The sequence below is a fragment of the Pleurodeles waltl genome, chromosome 2_2 (assembly GCF_031143425.1).
Source record: "Pleurodeles waltl isolate 20211129_DDA chromosome 2_2, aPleWal1.hap1.20221129, whole genome shotgun sequence".
Taxonomy (NCBI): Eukaryota; Metazoa; Chordata; class Amphibia; order Caudata; family Salamandridae; genus Pleurodeles; species Pleurodeles waltl.
Genome location: NC_090439.1, coordinates 801367164 through 801388110, shown reverse-complemented (window position 1 = coordinate 801388110; position 20947 = coordinate 801367164). Strand labels below are relative to the sequence as shown.

General features: G+C 45.1%; 1 protein-coding gene across 2 annotated transcripts in view; it reads right to left on the bottom strand.

Annotated features, from left to right (window-relative positions):
• RALYL (RALY RNA binding protein like) overlaps positions 1-20947 on the bottom strand; it is a 1738931-nt gene that overhangs the window by 16667 nt on the left and 1701317 nt on the right. For both annotated transcript variants that reach the window (XM_069220422.1, XM_069220423.1), the window contains one exon: positions 803-858. In XM_069220422.1, the coding sequence (XP_069076523.1) occupies positions 817-858 (42 nt within the window). In that variant the 3' untranslated portion in view covers positions 803-816. The remainder of the gene's footprint in view (positions 1-802; positions 859-20947) is intronic.

Here is a 20947-nt window from a genome sequence, read left to right as displayed (position 1 = left end):
TTCGCCTTTACCCCTTAACCTTTGACCGTCAAGATGGATTTAGAGGACATTTGAGATTTCAGCACTGGGCTTAATGTGATAAGACTACCAAATTGAAGTCAAACAGTTACTAGCATGTTTAAACTCTCAAATGCAAATTTGCAAGCAATTTGACATATTAACAATAACCTACACTACAATTGTGTCAAACTTTGTGTATTGTGTAAATTCATCGAACAGCACCACAGTTACTGGAAAGCAAAAATGTTGTTTCATTGGGAACTGCAGCAAACTACATTATTTGCAGGCTCAAAATGTAGTGCATGATTTAAGAAAAGTGGCGCTGCACTTTCTTGCGCCCCTTAGCGCCTCCATGTGTGCGCGGTATCTAAGATACAGTGCACCATGGTGGTAGTTATGGGAACAAGCGTCTACATTTTTTACGCTAGTATCGAGCTTTGCAGGATGTTGACACAGGATGTTGACGCTAATTCTGGAAGGCCCGTTGAGGCCCATTGAAATCAATGGTGTACCTCCTTTTAACGCCTGCTCTGAGCAGGTGTTAAAAGTGCTGGAAAAATAATGACGCAAAGAACCCTTTTTTTCACCCCCCCCACCAACGGGGAATGCACCATGTGCATACATTATGCCTTGTGAGTCACTGTTTGTTGATCTTCATTTGCATGAGTATCAGTTTGCTTAGTGCTGTGCCATTCTTACTTTCAATGACAATTTGCTTTTAAGCTGTGCTTCTGTGTTCGATTAGTATCTCACATTATCAGGCAGTGTCAGGCTTAAATGCTGTTTTGTTTCAAACCTTTACCTGAGCTCTGTTCTTCAGTTGCTTGTATCTTCTAGGTCTGAAACGTGATTCTCCATCTAAGAAATACAAGCATAAATCAAGAGTTGAGGACAGTTGAGTTGTTAAATACAACACAGCTATAGTAAACGGTTGTATTCGTTTCCCACCAGTTTGTAAGTAATCTCTTGGGTTTCAGTTAACATCATCTGACTGCTCATGTAATTTTTAAAATCAGTTATCTTTAAAAAACTTTAAATAAGAAATTTCCTATGGAGCATACCGCCAACCGTATTGTAATATGGTTCAAAGACTTTAAAGTAAGTCACTGTTTTGTTTTTAAACTATCAACACATACTGCCTAATTCTTTTTAACTTACAATATAAGCGTAATGCACACAATTACTAAGTGGTACAGTTTAAAAATAACCTATCAAGTCAGCATACATCAATCTGAAATGGATTGAAAATAAGCATATTATCTCTGCCTGAAACTGTCTTCCTGATTGTGTACGACAAGCTTGTGTATGCAGTCCTGATCTCGAGAAGAAGAGTTGTGCTTCCTCAAAATTCGACTTTTTAACAGATATGTATCTCTGAGCACAAACATAATACAGTAAATATTTACAAGTTAAAACTGAACAGTAATTCCCAAAATGGGGTATGTAGTAGACTCTAGTCCAATAAATGTTTCTATGTTAGGTAACCTAGAACTTATTTTTGATGAGTGTTAGCGTTGATGCAAACTGTATTTTCAAAGTGTCTGTGATCAATGACGACGTGTCCCAAATACTCCACTTGTGAACTAGAAATTCACATTTCTATTTAGGGTAATCCTTCATGTAACTTTGTCAACACTGGCAAGAGTTGTAGTGTTTCACTTGTGAGTACTTCCAAAATCGTGGATATTATCTTGTACAGCAATTGTCATGGCAACACCTTGAAGAATGTGAAATATGATTCTCTGAACCACTGATGCTGCCAAGGCAAGAGCAGAAAACACCCTGCAGAATTGCAAGGGGCCAAATGATGAACCAAATACAGCATAGTCCTAAGAGTCAGCAATGAGTTTCACTTCATGGTTCAACTTTACGAAAACCTGGTGAAATACCTTCAATAAAAGGCTGCCAGTATGTGTTCAACATTGCTATTTTCACAACTACAATTGTGAAGAAGCCCTTTGCTTTCAAATAATTACAAACTATGAATCTGATGTGTTCTGAAGCTACTTCAAAAACCAAGGGAACTAAAGCATACTCTTGATGTAGCCAGAACGTCTTGTATGTTTAGGCAGGAGTCATTGACCGACACGCTCAAGAACGCTATGGATGAATCCCCAATCATGTCGAGGGGTGCACCTTGCAGAGCAAGGACCCGAACGCAGTTGCCCTCGCTATGGTTTCCATTTCCTGCACACAGGAGAGTGCCCAGCTTCACAAAGCACATTCCACAAATATGGCAAATTATGTAATTTCAGAATCACCTGGAGATGCTAAGGCATGCAAAATCGAAAAACCAATACTTCTCCTGCAACCAAGACCATATTATCGTCTCACAAAAAAACATAAAAGCATACGAGTCATCCATGGCACCCATTAGAAGAAGTTGCTGTGCGGTACAGGCCATCATCCTCTCCACCGGGGTCCACATCTTCTCATACAGAACATTATGAAAATGTAAATGTTTTCTCCATTGGGAGCAGCAGATAATCTGAAAATAACAATGAACTAACTGTGCTAGTGATCCACATTGACGTGGAAGGAACTTTGGTCTCTTTCTTAATAGAAACCGGTGCTACTATCAATGTGAAGATCGACATTCACTTTGCAAAACTACCAAACCTACCCCTCAAATCTGACCTTCTGCTGTCAGATGTACATGCAGCTCAAAAAGTCCTCTCAAGTGTCTTACTCCTTTTCACCCTCCACTTGGACATCTGACATAGTGGAAGCTGCTGCAGGCACTGACTGCCTCTCTGTTCCAGGTTGGCCACATTCACCCTCACACAGATAATACCAGTACACCTTTGGCTTAGCATTTAACGGTATCCCCTTCACCATCCAAAAACAAGTTGGCACAACCGAGAGCATGTCTCACTCCATAAGCGAGAGCTAAAGTAGAAACATTTCTGCATTAGCTCGTGTTTTCAGTAGGCAGGCAGATGGAAAAGTAGAGCCATTTTAGCTCTGCACCAGGCAGCGCGGTTTCTCTGCTCACGCTGTTTGATTCGGCAGGACAGTATAAACATAGAGAAGGAGGGAAGGAAATCAGTCACCCGGGAATGTCAATAATGGAGAGAAAAGGAGATGACAGCAACCTGTGAAAATAAGATGTATTTCACGGTGCTCAGGATATAGCTTCAGGCAGAAGATAGGTATTAATCGTAAAAGAATCACCCGTCTCTCTCTCTCGCTCTCTCTGTCTCTCTTTCTCTCTCTCTCTCTCTCTCTATATATATATATATGTGTGTATGTATATATGTGTGTATTATATATATATATATATAAATACACATATATTCTGAAATACGAAACACTGACTTTGGAAGAACATGTAATTCGAAACTCAATTTTTTTTACTTACTTTTGTTTTATTTCCTTACGTGTATAACAAGCTTGTGACAGCCTTTCGCACAGAGTTTAACCCTATTTTTATATTATCCGGTATGTGTCAGTGCTTCAGATGAGGTCTTCCTTGTTTCAGTAAACGGAGCACTCCAGCAGATAGCCAATCAGTCACTTTTAGAGCAGCCTTAGCAAAACGACATCAGAAGTCTATGCTGCAGCTACGGAGAGAATTTCTCGACCAAGTGCAATACGGTGTTTTTTTGGCCCTGAGCAGCTTCCGTAGCATAACCGACAGGGCCAGCAGAGCCCTCTGGATTTTTCTTGAAGGGCTTTGGTGAGTTGCCATAATCTAGCCCAGAAAGCACCTATTACGCCATTGAAGCTGCATCCTCCCTGTAGTCCCCTTAACACACTAGGGGCCAGATGTACCAAAGGATTTTACCCATTCTGTGTCTATGGGAAAAAGGTTTAATACATATGGCCCTAAGTGGCCATTTTGCTCACCTTACGCAAGCAGCCAGCTTGCTAACCGAGAGTTTGCTTCTTCTGATGGAAAAAGTCTCCCCTTGAATGGTACTGCGACAGTCCTTGTTTATGTCCATGTGTGTAGCTGCGGGCGACTGTAGAGCGGGAAGCAGGAGAGGGGGGCTCTCTCAGCATCATAACGAGATACGCAGCAGACGCCAATCATGGATGGGCAGTCCCAACAACTCTGTCAGTGCTGTCCTAGCCCAGAAGCCCCTGGTCTCTGTAACAGCGCAGGACCCTGTGAGTAGGAAGGTGGGTCTGGAAAGTTATCACCCGGGGGTAGTTTGCATTAAAATGAGACTAAATATTGGGGCAGTTTGATTTCTAACATTACAGTGGTGCTGTACATACCGGTGAAATGGGCTTATAGCATGACATGGAATTCTTTGGCAATTTGCATTCTGATGTGTCTATAATTCTTTGCATGTGAAGGCAAACACGTGTTTTGCGACATGACACTGGTGTTTAACATGCAGGGGCGTTGTAGAAACTGCCAAGGCAATGTGTGTTTATTATACCAGAAGCAGCCCAATGCTTTTGATGGACTCTTAAATGGCACAGAAACAGTGATGCCCTTTATGTATGTATAATAGATTGATAGGTAGATAGATTGATAAAATGGTATTTAGTGGGTCACACTGTACCATGATGTGCTGCTTATCCTTTGCTAGAAATATGTGCAAGCTGTGCATTCAGGCCCAGAATTACCATGATTTTGGGTCGGGGTTGGGCCACTTTGTGGCGCAGACCCAACCCAAAATAATGTTTAACATTTCCTAAGCCACACAAAGCCACTTTCTATGGCTTAGGAAATGCAAAGTATCGTAAGGCAGGCCGTAGTGCCAGCGCAAGGAGGGCAGAGATGCTCTATAGCTTTGTAACTATGGAGCATTTCCACTCTCTCCCTTTCACATAACACAACGCAGCACAGCATGGTCTCTTGCTGCGTTGCGTGAAATGCGTCCATTTTCTTGCGATAATGGCATTACTCCTAGTCCTACTCCCTCGCCTTCCTTTAAACCAATGAGGCTTCCTGCCTCCCACTAGACCCTCCCTTCCCCTTTTAAACCCCCCCCAACCCTATCCCCTCCTGTACAAAAACCAAGCCCAAGTAGCAACTCAGACAATCCGTACCGGGAGGGCGGGAGGGAACGGAAAGGAAGGTGAGGGAGTAGGACTAGGAGTAATGCCATTATCGCAAGAAAATGGATGCATTACCTCCCGTCCCTCCCTTGCCTTCCTTTAAACCAATGAGACATAGCAAAAAACACACAGGAGACGGACACTGAGTTGCAAGAAGTTTATCATCATGCACAAAGGCCACCAAAACCCCACCCCTATTACCTCATAGAGGATAAGACTCGGTGACCCAATACCGACTCCAAACTACCCAAGTCCGACAGCCTATAATGCCGAACAAACGTCGAAGGAGAGGCCCAAGTGGCGGCCCTGCAAATTTCCACCACGGAAGTCCCCTGAAGCTCTGCCACCGTAGCCGCCATGCCCCTGGTAGAACAACCCTGAATCCCTTGAGGAGGAACCACCCCTTTCAAGGAATAAGCCAACAGAATCAATGATCTCACCCACCGACTCAAGGAAGCCGTGGAAGGCTTCTCCCCTTTACGGGCCGGACCGAAATTTACAAAAAGCGAATCACCTTTACGGAAAGGAGCCACCACACGCAGGTACTCCAACAAAGCCCTGCGTACATCCAACGAATGCAAACGAACCTCCTTCACCGAGGAGGGATTCGGACAAAAGGAAGGAAGGATGACCTCCTGGCGAGCATGGAAAGAAGAATTGACTTTCGGGATAAAAGAAGGTACCGGAACCAGAACCACCCGATCCTGAAAAACTTTACAAAAAGGAAAAGAACAGGCCAAGGCCCCCAATTCCCCTAAACGGCGAGCCGAAGTAATGGCCACCAAAAAGAATGTCTTCAAGGAAAGATGGCGTAAATCACAGTCCCCCAGAGGTTCAAAAGGTGCATCCGTTAAAACATCCAAAACCAAAGAAAGATCCCATGAAGGAAAAGAACGTACAGGGCGAGGAAACAAATTAAGAGCCCCTGAAAAAATCTAGGCATCAAACAACCCTCATCCGGAAGATTACGCCACAGACCTCTAAATGCCTGAATAGCCACCCACTGTAACCGCAGAGACGCCACTGACAACCCCAACTGTGCACCTTCCTGCAAGAACTGCATCACATCAAAGATAGACGCACAGGTAGGATCCAATTCATGCCTTAAGCACCAAGAAGAAAAAAACCTTCCACTGCCTACCATTTGAAAGCAAAGTGGAACGCCGCCTGGAAGCCAGTAAAGTAGAACTCAAAGCCACTGGCACCCCCAGACCCATCAAACCTCGGCGTTCAACTTCCAGGCCGTCAAGTGTAACCTCCTCAATGACCCCATCAAGAGGCAGGGAAACTCCACGGGTGACGGACTAAGAGGAAGAGGCCACATCCGCCCGGATGCCATCAGCCGCAGCAATGGGAACCAATTCGCCCTTGGCCAATGGGGTGCAATCAGGATAACCCTGGCCCCCAGAAGCTGCGCCCTCAACAGAAAAGACCTGAGTAGCTGAAACGGCCGGAACGCATACAAAAGGCCCCTCGGCCAAGGACACGACATCCCTCCCACCTCCCAGGCTCGGGGACACCGAAACCGGGAGCAGAAGCGACCGAGCTTCGCGTTTTCCGCGGACACAAACACATCCAGCACTGGAAGACCCCAGAGCCGAACCAGATGAAGAAACAGTGACTACCGGAGGGAGAAAAGTTGAGAGGAAGGAATCACCCTGATCAGCAGATCCGCCCGAACATTGACCACCCCCCGAATGTACGCAGCCCTGAGAGAAGGAACCCACTCCTGAGCCCACACAAAAATCTTCCTGGCAAGACTGAACAAAGCCCTTGACCTGGTCCCACCCTGTCAGTTGACATAAGCCTTGGCCACTAAGTTGTCCGTCCGAACAAGAACCGCAGCTCCCTTCAGGGACACCTGGAAACGGATCAGAGCCAACAATACAGCCCTCAACTCACGCCAATTCGACGACCGATTGGCCTCCAGCGGGGACCAGAACCCCTGAATCTGTGCCGGCCCCATCCAAGCACCCCATCCGGAGAGGCTCGCATCCGTAGTCACCACCACCGGGCTCAGAGGAGACAAAGACACCCCTACCCGAAGATGATCTGCATCCAACCACCATCTCAACTCCCTGCAAATCAATCCGGACCCCAGAACCCTGGTCATCAGAGAACCGGACCCTGGCGCCCACCTTCTCAAGAACCATGTCATCAAGCACAGCAGATGGAAACGCGCCCAAGGGACCAGAAATATCACAGATGCCAAATGACCTTGCAGACGCAACCATAGAAGAGCACGGGGGCAGTCTGTAACACAACCTTCCTCACCATGGACTGGAGCACACCTAACCTCTTTTTTGACACTGTCACCAAGCCAAGAAGAGTCCGAAACCGAGCCCCTAGAAAAACCAGATCCTGGGATGGGACTAAATCTGACTTTCCCCAGTTGATTTAAAACCTGTGGTTTTGCAGGACCACCAGAACTTGGGCCACCTGCCTCTGCAACAGGGCCCGCGAGGGTGCATGGATCAAGATGTCATCCAGATATGGATGAATAAACACCCCTTCTGAATGTAGCAAAGCCACCAGGGGGGCCAGCACCTTTGTAAAATTCCGAGGAGAAGACTTGAGGCCGAAAGGCAGTACGCAAAACTGATAGTGCTCCTGATCCACAGCAAACCTCAGGAACCTCTGCGAAGACCTTGCCACAGGCACGTGCAGGTAAGCATCCTGCAGATCCAGTGACACCAGAAAGTCCCCTTGACTGACCAATGGAAAGATAGTCTGAATAGACAGCATGCGGAAATGCACCGTCCTGATCCAAGCATTCACTTCCTTCAGATTGAGCACAGGCTGAAACCCCCCTGATAATTTCTGAACTAGAAATAAGACCGAATAAGTGCCCTGACCCCTTTCTTCCAGTGGAACGCGGGAAATGGCCCCTTTGACCAGCAAGTCCCGGACTCCGTCCAACAATGCCTTTCTCTGCGACCCTCCTGTAGGCAGAGGAGTGGGACGTACCCCCGAATCTGGAGGCACCACAACAAAATCGATTACGTAACCATTGGCAACAATGTCCAGCACCAAATGATCGCTGACACTCTCCTTCCAAGTTGAAAGAAAGTGTCTCAGCCTTCCCCCAACCGGCCCTATGCCAGGCCCACAGTGATTGTCAGGACCCCTTCTTGAACCTACCCCGGTTCGAAGGCGCAGACTTCTTAGGGGAAAAACGCAGCTGAAAACGACGTTTCCTAAAAGAAAAAGATTTGGCATCCATCTTGGGAGAAGAACGGGAATGTTTCTTCCACCCTTTTCCTGAAGCAGATCCCCCTTTATAAGGCAAGGCATGCTTCCGTTCCTTAAACGCTTTGGAAAGCATGGAAGGCAATTGATCCCCAAACAAGCTACGACCCTCAAAAGGCAGTCTCAGCAAGGCAGGCTTCTCCCCCGGGTCGGCCTTCCAGGATCGCAACCAGAGGGACCTACGGGCCCCAAACAAAGCACCAGATGCCAGAGCCGAGGTACGGACCACATCTGAAGACACATCTGCCAACAACCTGGCCTGCTGCTCCATACCAGCCAGGAGCTCTGAACACTCCGCCCCTTCCTGAACAGCCACCGCCAGTTTATCAAAGTCCTGCACCAACGACTGGGCTGCATAAGCAGAATATATACCTGCCCTCAGAGCCAGATTCTCAGCCGCAAAAGCCCTCTTAAGCCTTGAATCTACCTTACGGTCCGTGGCATCAGTAGGCACACAATCCTCCGGATTGACTGCTGTTTTGCCAATCAGGGTAGCCAAAATTGAATCCAGGCGGACCGAGGGAGGCAATACCTCCTCACCTTCAAGTAAATAAAGTTTCTGAAGGAATCGTGGAACCTGAGCCTTATCCACACCTCCCATTCTCGAAACACCATATCCTTCACAGGTCCCTGAAAAGGCATGGCACATTTAGAAGGTGTCTGATATTGCGGAAAAAAGTGAGAGTCAGAGTTTGTAGGTTGAAACACAGGAAACCCCAAATTGTCCCGTACATGTGCCATCACATCCCACATCTCCTCCCTGGAGACATATTTACCCCCAGAGGACGTAGATGGAGCATCCCCTTCCTCACTCTCTGAGGAGGACTTCCCTGCAGATGCAGGTGTATGGGTAGCCTTAGACCGGCTAGGCCTGGCCATCCCCGCTTGAAGAGCTCTGGAAACAGCCACCTCGATCATCTCCTGTACCTCCTCCCTGGACATGAGGGGCGCAGCACCACCACCCTGAATCTGGGGGCTTAAAAGGGGAAGGGAGGGTCTAGTGGGAGGCAGGAAGCCTCATTGGTTTAAAGGAACGCGAGGGAGGGACGGGAGGTAATAATAATTATTGCCCTCGGCTTCTTTGCCTCTGCACACCTTTGGTTTCTAGGCACTTCAATGATCTCCTGCCTTAGAGGGATGTTATCATTGGGTGCCCTGACATTAGATTTTTTTTGAAGTTTTCATTTTATTAATCACAGCACTCGTCAGAAGATAAGGCTCATTCTTTGTGGTTGCTGTCATAGTGCAATGTGGGGCTGCTTTGGGCTTTTTTGCCAGGGCTGGTTTATGACTCCATGACCAGCCCAACACCAAGAAATCCATAGATGAGGAGAATAGTCCAGACCCTGGACCTTTGCAGTTGTGCATACCGGGTGAGGAAAGTGACAGACATAGACTTCATCTTGTGAGACACTGCGTCCTGCATTAGACTTGGTTTTGGGTTGCTTGTTATCCTAATGCCAATGTGAATAAAGAGCTAACTTCCTATTCCATGCTCCTCTCTACCAGAACGATCCTGTTATCCAGTTCCATGTGTGAGTAGCTCATCCAGTGCGGGATTCACTGCCTTCTGGGATTTGTAGTCCTGCGTATCCCATTATAAATCAAGGACTACAAGTCTCAGAATTGGAAAACACTCCCAGACTGGATGACTTACTCACGCCTGGAGCTTTAAAAATTGAGAGCTCTGCTTTACCCACAAAGAGCTCACGTGACTGTAGTCATCGAAAGTCCCTGAGAAAGAGGAAACGCACAAAGTACCGGGGTCACAGCTCCACAGCTTCTGTCAGCAACAGTAGGGGGTTGAGAAAATGGCCAGAATGCCGGCCAAGGGGCAGGGAACTGTTTTTCGCAGGTGCCTCCTGGCTCAGTTCCTAGCAAGTAACTTCTGGCGGCTTCGTGGAGTGCAGAGGAATTAAACGAAATCTTGACACGTGAACTGTGACTTCATGATGGCACATTTATCCGGAGAGCTGAGCCAAAGAGGAAGCAAGGATCTGGCTTAATTCAAAAAGACAGAGCACCAGCGGTGCCATAAAAATATTTGCTTTTAAATCTTGCAACAAATGTCACATTTATTTTTTTGGAGTTCAGTAAGCATATACATATTTTTTTTAAAAAATAAATACATAAAAAAATTCCACAAAGAGCAACATGCAATAAAAGGAAATATTAATCACGCAATAAAATTATCGTTCACCGTAATTGTGATATTGGCATTGTTGAAATCTTAGCATGTAGACAGAATCTAAAACCATCATTAGTCAAATCCATGGCAAAAATGTTAAACCCCATGGCACAAAACAAAATACTATGCAGCTCCGCACACACTGTCAGTAAGAAGTCAACATTCGACAACACCATGATCTCTCAAGTCTGACAAGTAGAACACATCGTTACTGATCATCTTGCTAGCCTTGAATGATTTTAATGTCAATTTTACAAACTTCACTGCACAGCAGCAGCAAACATTACTTGATTCACCTCTTAGATACAGCTGAATTTCCCTAGCGCTGATAGTGATATTGTTCGCCTTATGCAAATGCCTTAAATAGAGGTTGCAGGCCCCTCTTAAAACTAGAAAGATAGTCAGAACATTTTCTGTTATTGTCTGATTGTTGTCGGTGCTTTTTACCATTAAAAGGGCTATCTGGCTGTATCAGCGCTGTGGGAGCTACAAACGACCGAATACTTGGCACCGAATTACAGGAAAATCCGCATAGGACAAGATTTAAGCACAAAACGTTAAGGTTATTTAAAATGAAAGAATCATTACAGAAGGAGATAAGGGAAAGTGGCTAATTTAAATCAAAATACAAATAGATGAGAATCAACATGAGGATTAACATAGACAATAGAGGCTGAGCCCTATTCTACTTAAAAGCCAGAACCAAATAAGGTCTAACAGAAGCCAAATAATGAATTAAAGAGCAAATTGGCATGGGGGCTGCTCAGTTTTTAAAGGCAAGACGAAAAGCGTGAATTAAACAGACTCTTGTTAAGTCTACTCTGTGAGTAAAAGAGAAAGCTTGCTGTATTTATTCAAAAGTACAGTCAAGGGACAGTCTGTGATGGTTACATGTTTGGTAGGAGCCCAGGAGACCTTCGGCTAACATCCCAGAGATATCCTTTTCATAGGTTTACAGGTGCAGAGACTCCTACCGTTTGCACGGCGTGAAGAGCCACCATGCGCTGTATCAAAAGAAGTACATTGACAGAAGCCAATAAACATAATAGGAATTATAATGCGTAAAACAGACTACTCTAAAAACCCTCCCAAAATAAATTGCAAATGAGAACCTCTAACCTGAAAGGGGTAATGACATTGCACTTCTAAACAAAAAACTGCTGAAGTAATGAATAGGACACGCATTGACTATCAAGCAGCATCACCCAAAGGGCCATCAGCACTGCTTTTTCACAATGTTACCTTTCCTTGTGCACTGCGGACATCTGCGCCACTAATGACCAAATGCAGAACTACTTGAATGCAACCCCCTCCCTCAGTTAAACCCACGTCACCATAAGGAGCCAGGTGTTCCCATCCAAACTGAGGTATTACGCTCGACCGAAACTCAAATAACCTGACGTAAAACCGCTGGCAGGCTCCCAGAATCCCTCACAGACGCCTTGATACTAGTGCTCCCCAAACCAGGAATGACCCAGCAGATGTGAAGTTTTATAGACCATTGTTGCTCATAAACCTGGACTAGAAGGTACTTGGAAAATTGCTGGCAAATAGACTGATTTCTGTTATTTCATATACTGTCCACACAGTCCAAAATGGTTTCATACCGGAGTGCAACACCTGCTTAAATATCCTGTGTTTGCTGGGATTGATGAGGTCAGATTTAGGGGGTAACAGACCACCAAGTGGTATCGCTAGACATTGAAAAGGCATTCAACACCCTCGGATAGGTCTATCTACTAGTGGTATTGTCAAGTATGGGGATAGGACAGAGTTTTCCTAGCTGGGTGAGAACACTCTGAAGCCAACCAACCACCAGAGTCAAGACAGGGCAAGTGATGTCAGATTGCTTCTAAATAAACTGGGGGCACTAGACAATGATGCCAGTTTCCAACATTGATATTCGCCCTCGCCATGGATCCACTGGCATGCCTGTTACCTACAAAGGCCCAACAATGGGGAATACTGGCATTCGGTGAATGGCATTTAGTGTCCTTCTATGCAGATGGTACTCAAATTTGCTAATGCAATGCAGCCAACATCATTCCCAGCACTGATGGAGACTTAAGATACATTTGGGGACATATTGGGTCTCGGAGTTTATTAGACTAAATCTGGCAACTTCCCTCTAACGCAGATAACAGCACAATGCAGAAAGACTGTGGTACAATCCAGATTCAGGTGGCACCTCAACACAATTAAATAACTGGGAGTGCAACTGTATTGCTCTTATAAACTGATAGAGGGTAACTTATATAGGGTGCTAAGATTGATCATTGGATCCCTCAACTCTTGGACGTCCTTTTCACTATTCCCTTCTTGTCCAAGTGTCGATAGCCAAAATGCTGATATTTGCAGTACGTGATGTATTATTTTACAGACTTACCTGTAATGTTCCATGCTTGGTTCTTCAGAAAGCTCCATGAGAACTTAGACCTGAATTGGTGAAAAGGCAGAAGACTGGTGGCACTACACACATTGCTAAAAAGGGAACTTGGGGCACCCAGTTACGAATTGTACTACATAGCAGCACAACTACAATGACCGATGCACTGGCTGGGCACTACACCTTGCGCAGAGAGGGTAGATGTCCAGCCGGCACTTAAAGGAAAACACAGTTATTCAGTTATCAGAGCCTTGTGAGAAAGGGTTGAATGAAACCCACCAGATGCAGGTAGCTCGTATGTGTTCTGGCATAATTACATTCATGGGAGAAAAGAACCACCAGCTCCATACTTCCCATTGCTCCTCATATGGACCCTACAGAATATACAATTTGTTATACAATGTCATGATGTGAAGTCCCAGAAGGACCTAGCGGGAGATCTATATGCTGAGGCACTCTGCGCTAAGGTCTGCTCATTGAAGAAACTCAGACTGGACTTGCTTGGGGCTCACTTCAGGAGTCAAACTGACCACAGGCTTCTCAGATAGCTCCTGGAGGCGAGAGGGAAAACCCCACACAGTTGAGGTGGTCCAGCTCCCTGCAGGTTATGGACTTTACAGTGGAGTACAGACCAGGAACTGACCATGTCAATGCAGTTGTCCTTTCCAGGTGATGGGAACTGCCAAGGTAATAGCCAAGTTGTTCCTCACAACTTGTAGGGACATATAGGAAAATGCCTCTTTTTGGCATAATCACCCCATTGTTTTGGACTGATGCTGCTGTTTTATTTTTACTCTGTACACTGGGACTCTGCTAACCAGGCCTCAGTTCAATTTCTCTAATTGGCCCATTTAATTTACCTATAGATCCTTAGTATATGGTACCAAGTGTATCCAGGGCCTGTATATTAAATGTCATTAGTGAACTGCAGCACATATTTGCAAAACACAGCTGCAGGCATGCCACCAGTAGCCTGGCTGTGCAGGTTAAATTGCCAATTTGACCAGCCAAAATAACCCCTTTTGACAGGTCTAAATCCTCTTTATAAGATATCCCTAAGCGTCCATAAGGTGGGGTACATGGTATTTAAGAGTAGGACAGTAAATATCAATATATAAATATATTTACTATTTAAATGTAAAACATATCCTTATGATGAAAAGGCCTAAAATTATATCTGCACTGCAGCAGGGTTAGTTGTTCAATATGAAAGCACTGAGATTTATTGTTAAAAGTAAATAATGTTATCTCAGCCTAGAGAACAGATAAAAAGTTACTTTGGGCCTTTTTAAAATATGTATTACAAATCCAGTACATTGGCAAAGTCTGATTTGTAACAAATATTTTACAAAATGTACTTTTAAAAAGTTACCTTTAGCCTCACAAAGCCTCTAGAACCTATTTGCATGAAACCGACTGTCTCTCAGGAGCTGAATAGGTCCATGATTAATTGTGAATAGGCTCCCAGAGCGGAGACAAAAGGCTTGTGTGTGGCGAGTTGTTCTGTTCCCCTGACCGAATGACCATCTGGGCTGAACCCAGGAACTTAATTATGTTCAATGAGGCCTACCCTGTCACAGGGAGATGTAGCTCACAAATGGACCTGCCCCCTCTATTGCCCATCTAGCCAGCCAGGCAGCAATCCAATTGGGATGGAGCTGTCCCTAGAACCAGTCCTGAGTGACCACAGGTCAAGGTTTGCTCATTTTATTGGCCACATTTCTAGGGTGGAGAAGAAAGGTTCTGTTATCTTGGTTTTATGGGGAAAAGGAAAAGTGGATAGGGCTATCCCTGGGAACTTGTTCTCTTTTAGTTTGAGGGGGGCAGAAGTCACCCCCACCCAAAGGCTTGAGCACCCCTGGGCACCTTCTTCAGAACACTGCTGGATCTAAGGAAGACAGAAGAACTTACTTACTGTTGTGACCCGTGACTAGAACCCTAAGGGATGTATCTGCTCCCACTTGTACCCAGGACAAAGCAATGAACTGTAAGGTTCATTTGGCTGTCCTATTAAGCTACAGGGACACAAAAGCTGCAAGAAGACCACTTTCCTGAAAGAGCGCAGCTTCCTAGTTTCAACTGGACCTGCCCTGGGCACCGATGGTGGATTCAGCTGGAGTGAGTCCTAATTACCAAATAATGCCCCGTAGGTTTTGGAACCCTTGGGCTGGTGTTGGGGTGCACTCCAAAATTCTGCCTGAAGAACCGTCAGTGGTTTGCTTTGATGAAGAAAATCTGACTTCCAGAATGGTTTCCAAGACTGAACATAGAGTGCTTTGTAAGGACCCATGCAGAGCAGCATCCAATCGATGTAAAGGCCTTCCTGGGTATAGACTTTGGACTTTGCCCACTTGGAGCTTTCCTGTCTTCCTCAATAATTGTACTGGGAAAACAAGCTTTAGCAACCCGCTGTTATCAAGTCCTGCTTCAAATCCAAGTTGCTCATTGGTGACTACCTTTCCTCCAGAAAAATTCCTAAGGCTAGAGATAACTCTGTCTGGGCCTCATATCCAATCCATGTTCCACTGCAGTTTTTCTCAAACCTTAGCCTTGTCCTAGTTTAGCATGACCAGGTGCCTGTGATTGATGCTTTGCACTTTTTGCTGCTAATCTTAGTTAAAACTTTAAAAATTCATATCTCTGGTTCACCGCAATGGATTTTTGTTGTTTTGATGTCCCCTGCCCTTCCACTTGCCCATTTGTGACATAGGCGCACCTGTGAGCAGCAGGTAAGGCCGCTTCTTACTCCGGTGGGGAAAACAGGCCCGAACAGGCCTCCCCACCGTTCAGTAAGGCCTCGTTTGAAAGGGCAGATTCTCCCCTTTCAAATAAGGCCTTCCTGAAAAGGATTCCTGGCCCTGCGATCCAGGGCCAAGAAACCCCACTAGACACCAGGGATTTGACTTGGGGGGTCAGAGCCCTCTGAAAACAGACCACCCTCCCTCCCCTCTGGGGCCTGTTTACAAAACAAATTGTGGGGTGGGAGTGCGATTGTGCCCTCAAATGTTGAAGAACTCACTTTTTTACAGGAAATATCGTACTTCCCACATATATTAAGCCACATGGGCAAGTGAGGACATAATCACAAAAATCACTATTACGTGTAATGAATTTATCATTATCATGAGGGCAATAACAAATTATGATCAGAATTACCCTGTAGCAAGACATTGGAAAGAAAAGCACCTTCAAAACCCTGATATGCTCTCATTTTTTGGCATTGATAGGGTACAGCTTTCTGCTAGAGGTGGCGACAGGGAGAAGAGGTTACATGTTATGGAATTAGAATATATCGTCTGTCTTAATAGCAAGACCCCGAACGGGTTTAATATGGATAAGGAGCTTTATGTACATGTAGGCTGAGTCTCAAACTTATAGTAAAAATCTCTTCGTATGTATTTTCTATTTTGGGTTTTCTATAGTTAAATCAAGAATATTTTGTGAGATTCTAAACGTTTCATAAGAAATTTAAAAATAGATGTGTTTTGCACCTAATAATTTGTGCTTGGTTTTCTCCATGAAACTTATTGTGGCCACTAGGCCAATGAAAATTCAAAAGATGGTACGGAAAAAGGTCTTTTGATTCATCATATCTAGAATTCACTTTTTTTCTTGATTTAAAAAAATCTTCTATAAAAAATAGGAATGGAAAGAAATTAGATTAGATTAGATGAAATAGTGAATTAATGTGTCGATATTATTATGGAATTAAATCTGTGATGTAACATTGTGTTTATTCCTATTTATGTCAAATATGACACAAATGATTTTCCAATTAATTAAGAACTTTTTGTGTTTAGAAAAATTCTTTGTGTTTTTTATCACATATAATTCTTTTATGTTAAGGTGAATTAAGGTTGAATTAATAATAATTTTTTATGTGTTGAAATTATGATGTCTATAGATTTTTCTGGGATGATTGTTATCCTTAATTTTCAATGGAGAATATATGACCAGATTTAGTCACACATAGGCCCTCATTCTGACCTTGGCGGGCGGCGGAGGCCGCCCGCCAAAGTCCCGCCGTCAGGTTACCGTTCCGCGGTCGAAAGACCGCGGCGGTAATTCTGACTTTCCCGCTGGGCTGGCGGGCGGTCTCCTTCAGACCGCCAGCCAGCCCAGCGGGAAAGAGGCTTCCACGATGAAGCCGGCTCGGAATCGAGCCGGCGGAGTGGAAGCTGCGCGACGGGTGCAGTTGCACCCGTCGCGTATTTCACTGTCTGCGCAGCAGACAGTGAAATACATTTAGGGGCCCTCTTACGGGGGCCCCTGCAATGCCCATGCCAGTGGCATGGGCACTGCAGGGGCCCCCAGGGGCCCCGCGACCCCCCCTACCGCCATCCGGATCTCGGCGGTCCGACCGCCGGGATCTGGATGGCGGTAGGGGGGGTCAGAATCCCCGCGGCGGTGCAGCAAGCTGCGCCGCCGCGGAGGATTCAATGGGGCCGCGGTACACTGGCGGGACCCCGCCAGTGGTGCCGGTCCGACCGCGGCTTTACCGCCGCGGTCGGAATCCCCATTGAAGCACCGCCGGCTTGTCGGCGGTGCTCCCGCGGTCCTCCGCCCTGGCGGTCAAAGACCGCCAGGGTCAGAATGAGGGCCATAGTATTTTACCTACGTTTATGTGTGTGTGTTTGTCTCTTTAAATGGGTTGGAGCACTATGGGTAGCATAGGCTATGAGAAAGATCTATTGATTAAAACGCGTCGCCATTAAAATTTGCTTTGCATCTGAAACTTTGGAGTGCAGTCTTTTCAATGCCCGTGGCGAGGATGACACTGTGCTGATCCTATGCTTAAAAACTTTGCTAGTTAAACAGACATTTGAGGTGAGCAAATATAGAGTGTCGCTGGTGTTGCAGGGTGCTCCTTATTAGAGCAGCTCTCCACCCAAACTTGGGAACTACCCAGAGTTCTCTTTTCTTTTTTGTGTATATATATATATATATATATATATATATATATATATATATATATATATATATTCGCCACTAGTTCTCTTGCAGCTGCAAAGATCAAAAATGTATTATACGTGAATAGGTGAGTGTATTAGTAAAGCCAGCCATTACTTGGGCTATAATACAAATGAAATGTATGTGCCAGGGGGGCTATGGAGAGATGAGGGGCACTTTGCTGGGTGGTAGTGAGGGAATCCGAGGAGGTGGTCATGGGAGTAGGAGCATCAATAATGATTGTTGGACTGGGTGCCAGAGGGGCTAAAGACTGTGACGATTGGTAAGGTGAAGTAATAGTGTGTCTTTTTTGTTTTTTTGAGTATCTTGAGAGAATGTGCTGGTTGAGGGAGGAAGCAAAAGGTAAGGTGATCTTTACTGCTGCACACATCACACACACACCAGCAGTTCTGTGACAGTCTACGTAGGCTAGAGTTTTAGAGTGAGAGTTTAGCCAGTAGTAGAAATGGCATCTCGTTGGATGACTGCTGCTCAAGCCCTAAATCGGGTTATAGAGAACAGCTCTGATGTAGGATCAGAGACTGAAACAGCAGATACTGAGACAGCGTCTGAGGGATAGGACAATGGCGCAGACTCTGGGAATGGTTTTTTAGTCTGAAGAGTCCCATCCAGCAACTCTTCTTACAGTGATTCTGATGGAGGTGATGAGGACAGTTCTGCTGTCCCTTCGCAAGCACAGTCTGTGCAGCGGGACAATAGACGGTTAGCCCAATCTGGAGACCAGGTGCATGCAGCAGCAAGCACAGAGAGAGTGCTCTCTTGGGAGGTCCCCAGTTTAGTTCAGCCCCAAATTCCACCGCCCAAATCGTATTGTGGAGACATCAAAATTATCTATCACAAAACAACCTGTTTTTGTAAGGCAGGCACCTGCGTTTTTGGTCCTGGGATCGGCGGCCATATAGGGAAACCTACCAAATCCAGACCACAGAGGTGTGGCTTATGTGGATTCCCCAAAGTTTTCTTACCCAGAATACCCTACAAAGGTGAAATGTTGAATACAAACTCTATTTTTTCTTGCATATCTGTCACAAAACTACAGGAATATGCTAGGATCCACAAAATTCCTACCACCCAGCGTTTCCCCATCTGTCCTAATAAAAACGCTACCCCACTTGAGTGCCTGTACCTAGTGCCTGCTTCAGGAATGGATCACCCCAGGGTTAACAGTTGCCCTCATGTAAGGACTAACATTGACCGTTGTGTGACCCATTCCGGACTCGGGCACTGGGCCTACCCACACAAGTGAGGTACCATTTTTATCGGGAGATTTGGGGGAATGCTGGGTGGAAAGAAGTTTGTGGCTCCTCTCAGATTCCAGAACTTTGCAGCACCACAATGTGAGGGAAAAATGTTTGTTTTTTGCCAAATTGTGAGGTTTGCAAAGCATTCTGGGTAACAGAACCTGGTGAGAGCCCCACAAGGCACCCCACCCTGGATTTCCCTAGGTGTATTAGTTAAAAAAAATGCAGAGGTTTGGTAGGTTTCTCTAGGTACTGGCTGAGCTAGAGGCCAAAATCCAAAGCTAGGCACTTTCCAAAAAACACGTCCGATTTCAGTGTAAAAATGTGATGTGTCCATGTTGCTTTTCCTGTCGCTGGCAATAGGCCTATCCACACAAGTGAGGTACCATTTTTATAGGGAGACTTAGGGGAACACGGAATAGAAGAACAAGTGTTATTGCCCCTTGTCTTTCTCTACATTTTTTCCATCCAAATGTAAGACAGTGTGTAAAAAAAGAAGTCTATTTGAGAAATTCCCTGTAATTCACATGCTAGTATGGGGACCCTGGAATTCAGAGATGTGCAAATAACCACTGCTTATCAACACCTTATCTTGTGCCCATTTTGGAAATACAAAAGATTCCTTGATACCTATTTTTCGTTTACAATGAACACCCATTGCAAGGTGCAGCTCATTTATTGGCTCTGGGTACCTAGGATTCTTGAGGAACCTAACAGCCCTATATATCCCCACAACCAGAAGAGTCCAGTAGAGATAACGGTATTTTGCTTTAAAAAATCTGCCATAGCTGGAAAAGTTATAGAAGAAAACATGGACAGAAATGGCTTTTTTTCACAATTTCAATATTCTTTTTATTTCAGCTGTTACTTTCTGTAGGAAAACCTTGACGGATCTACACAAATGTCCCCTTGCTGAGTTCAGAATTTTCTCTACTTTTCAGACATATTTAACTGTCCGGGATCCAGCATTGGTTTCACACCCATTTATGTCACTAATTGGAATGAGGCTGAAAGCACAGAAACTAGTAAAATGGGGTATGTCCCAATAAAATGCCAAAATTGTGTTGAAAAATGTGGTTTTCTGATTCAAGTCTGCCTGTTCCTGAAAGCTGGGAAAATTGTGATTTTAGCACCACAAACTTTTTCTTGATACGATTTTCAGGGAAAAAAACACATGCTTTCTTCTGCAGCCCTTTTTCCCATTTTCTAAAAAAAAACTAGGTTTTAGCTGTGTTTTGGCTAAGTTCTTGGTCTCCTCCATGGGAACCCACAAACTCTGGTACCTCTAGAATCTATAAGATGTTGGAAAAAAAAGGATGCAAATGTGACGTGCTTAGCTAATCGCGAACTGCCCCAAATAGCCAAAAAAGGGCTCAGCACTTGGTGGGGGGGGGGGGGGGGGATGGAAGGCCCAGCAGCTAAGGGGTTAATCTACTTTCTCAAAAGGAGCAGGTAAACATCAGTCCTTTAGGCTAATTTCCACATAAATAGTTTAAGTAAAATTACTCAAGCTCTGAACTCTGACGCACTTGGAGAACAGAGCAACATTCAAATGAAATTTAGCAGCAATTAGTTAATCCCATTCACTCAAATTTTGATCCTATTGTTAATCTACCCTATCACATGTAAATAATGAGTGCGTGGGCATCAGCGTTTATAAGTGCCTCTTTCTGTATTCTATATTGTGTTTTTCTATAGCACTCACTGGTTTGAAAATGCCCAACACATGCATTTATCCTGCATGCACTTCATAGGACTATACCCTTAAGGTACTGTACCACTCATAGGCACACAAACACACACATCTAGAGCTTGCATTCAGCATGCATGCATTGCGCAGTAGTGCATTCTCCCTGCAGTGTACCCATCCCAGGTACACATGCAGCCCATCTGCAA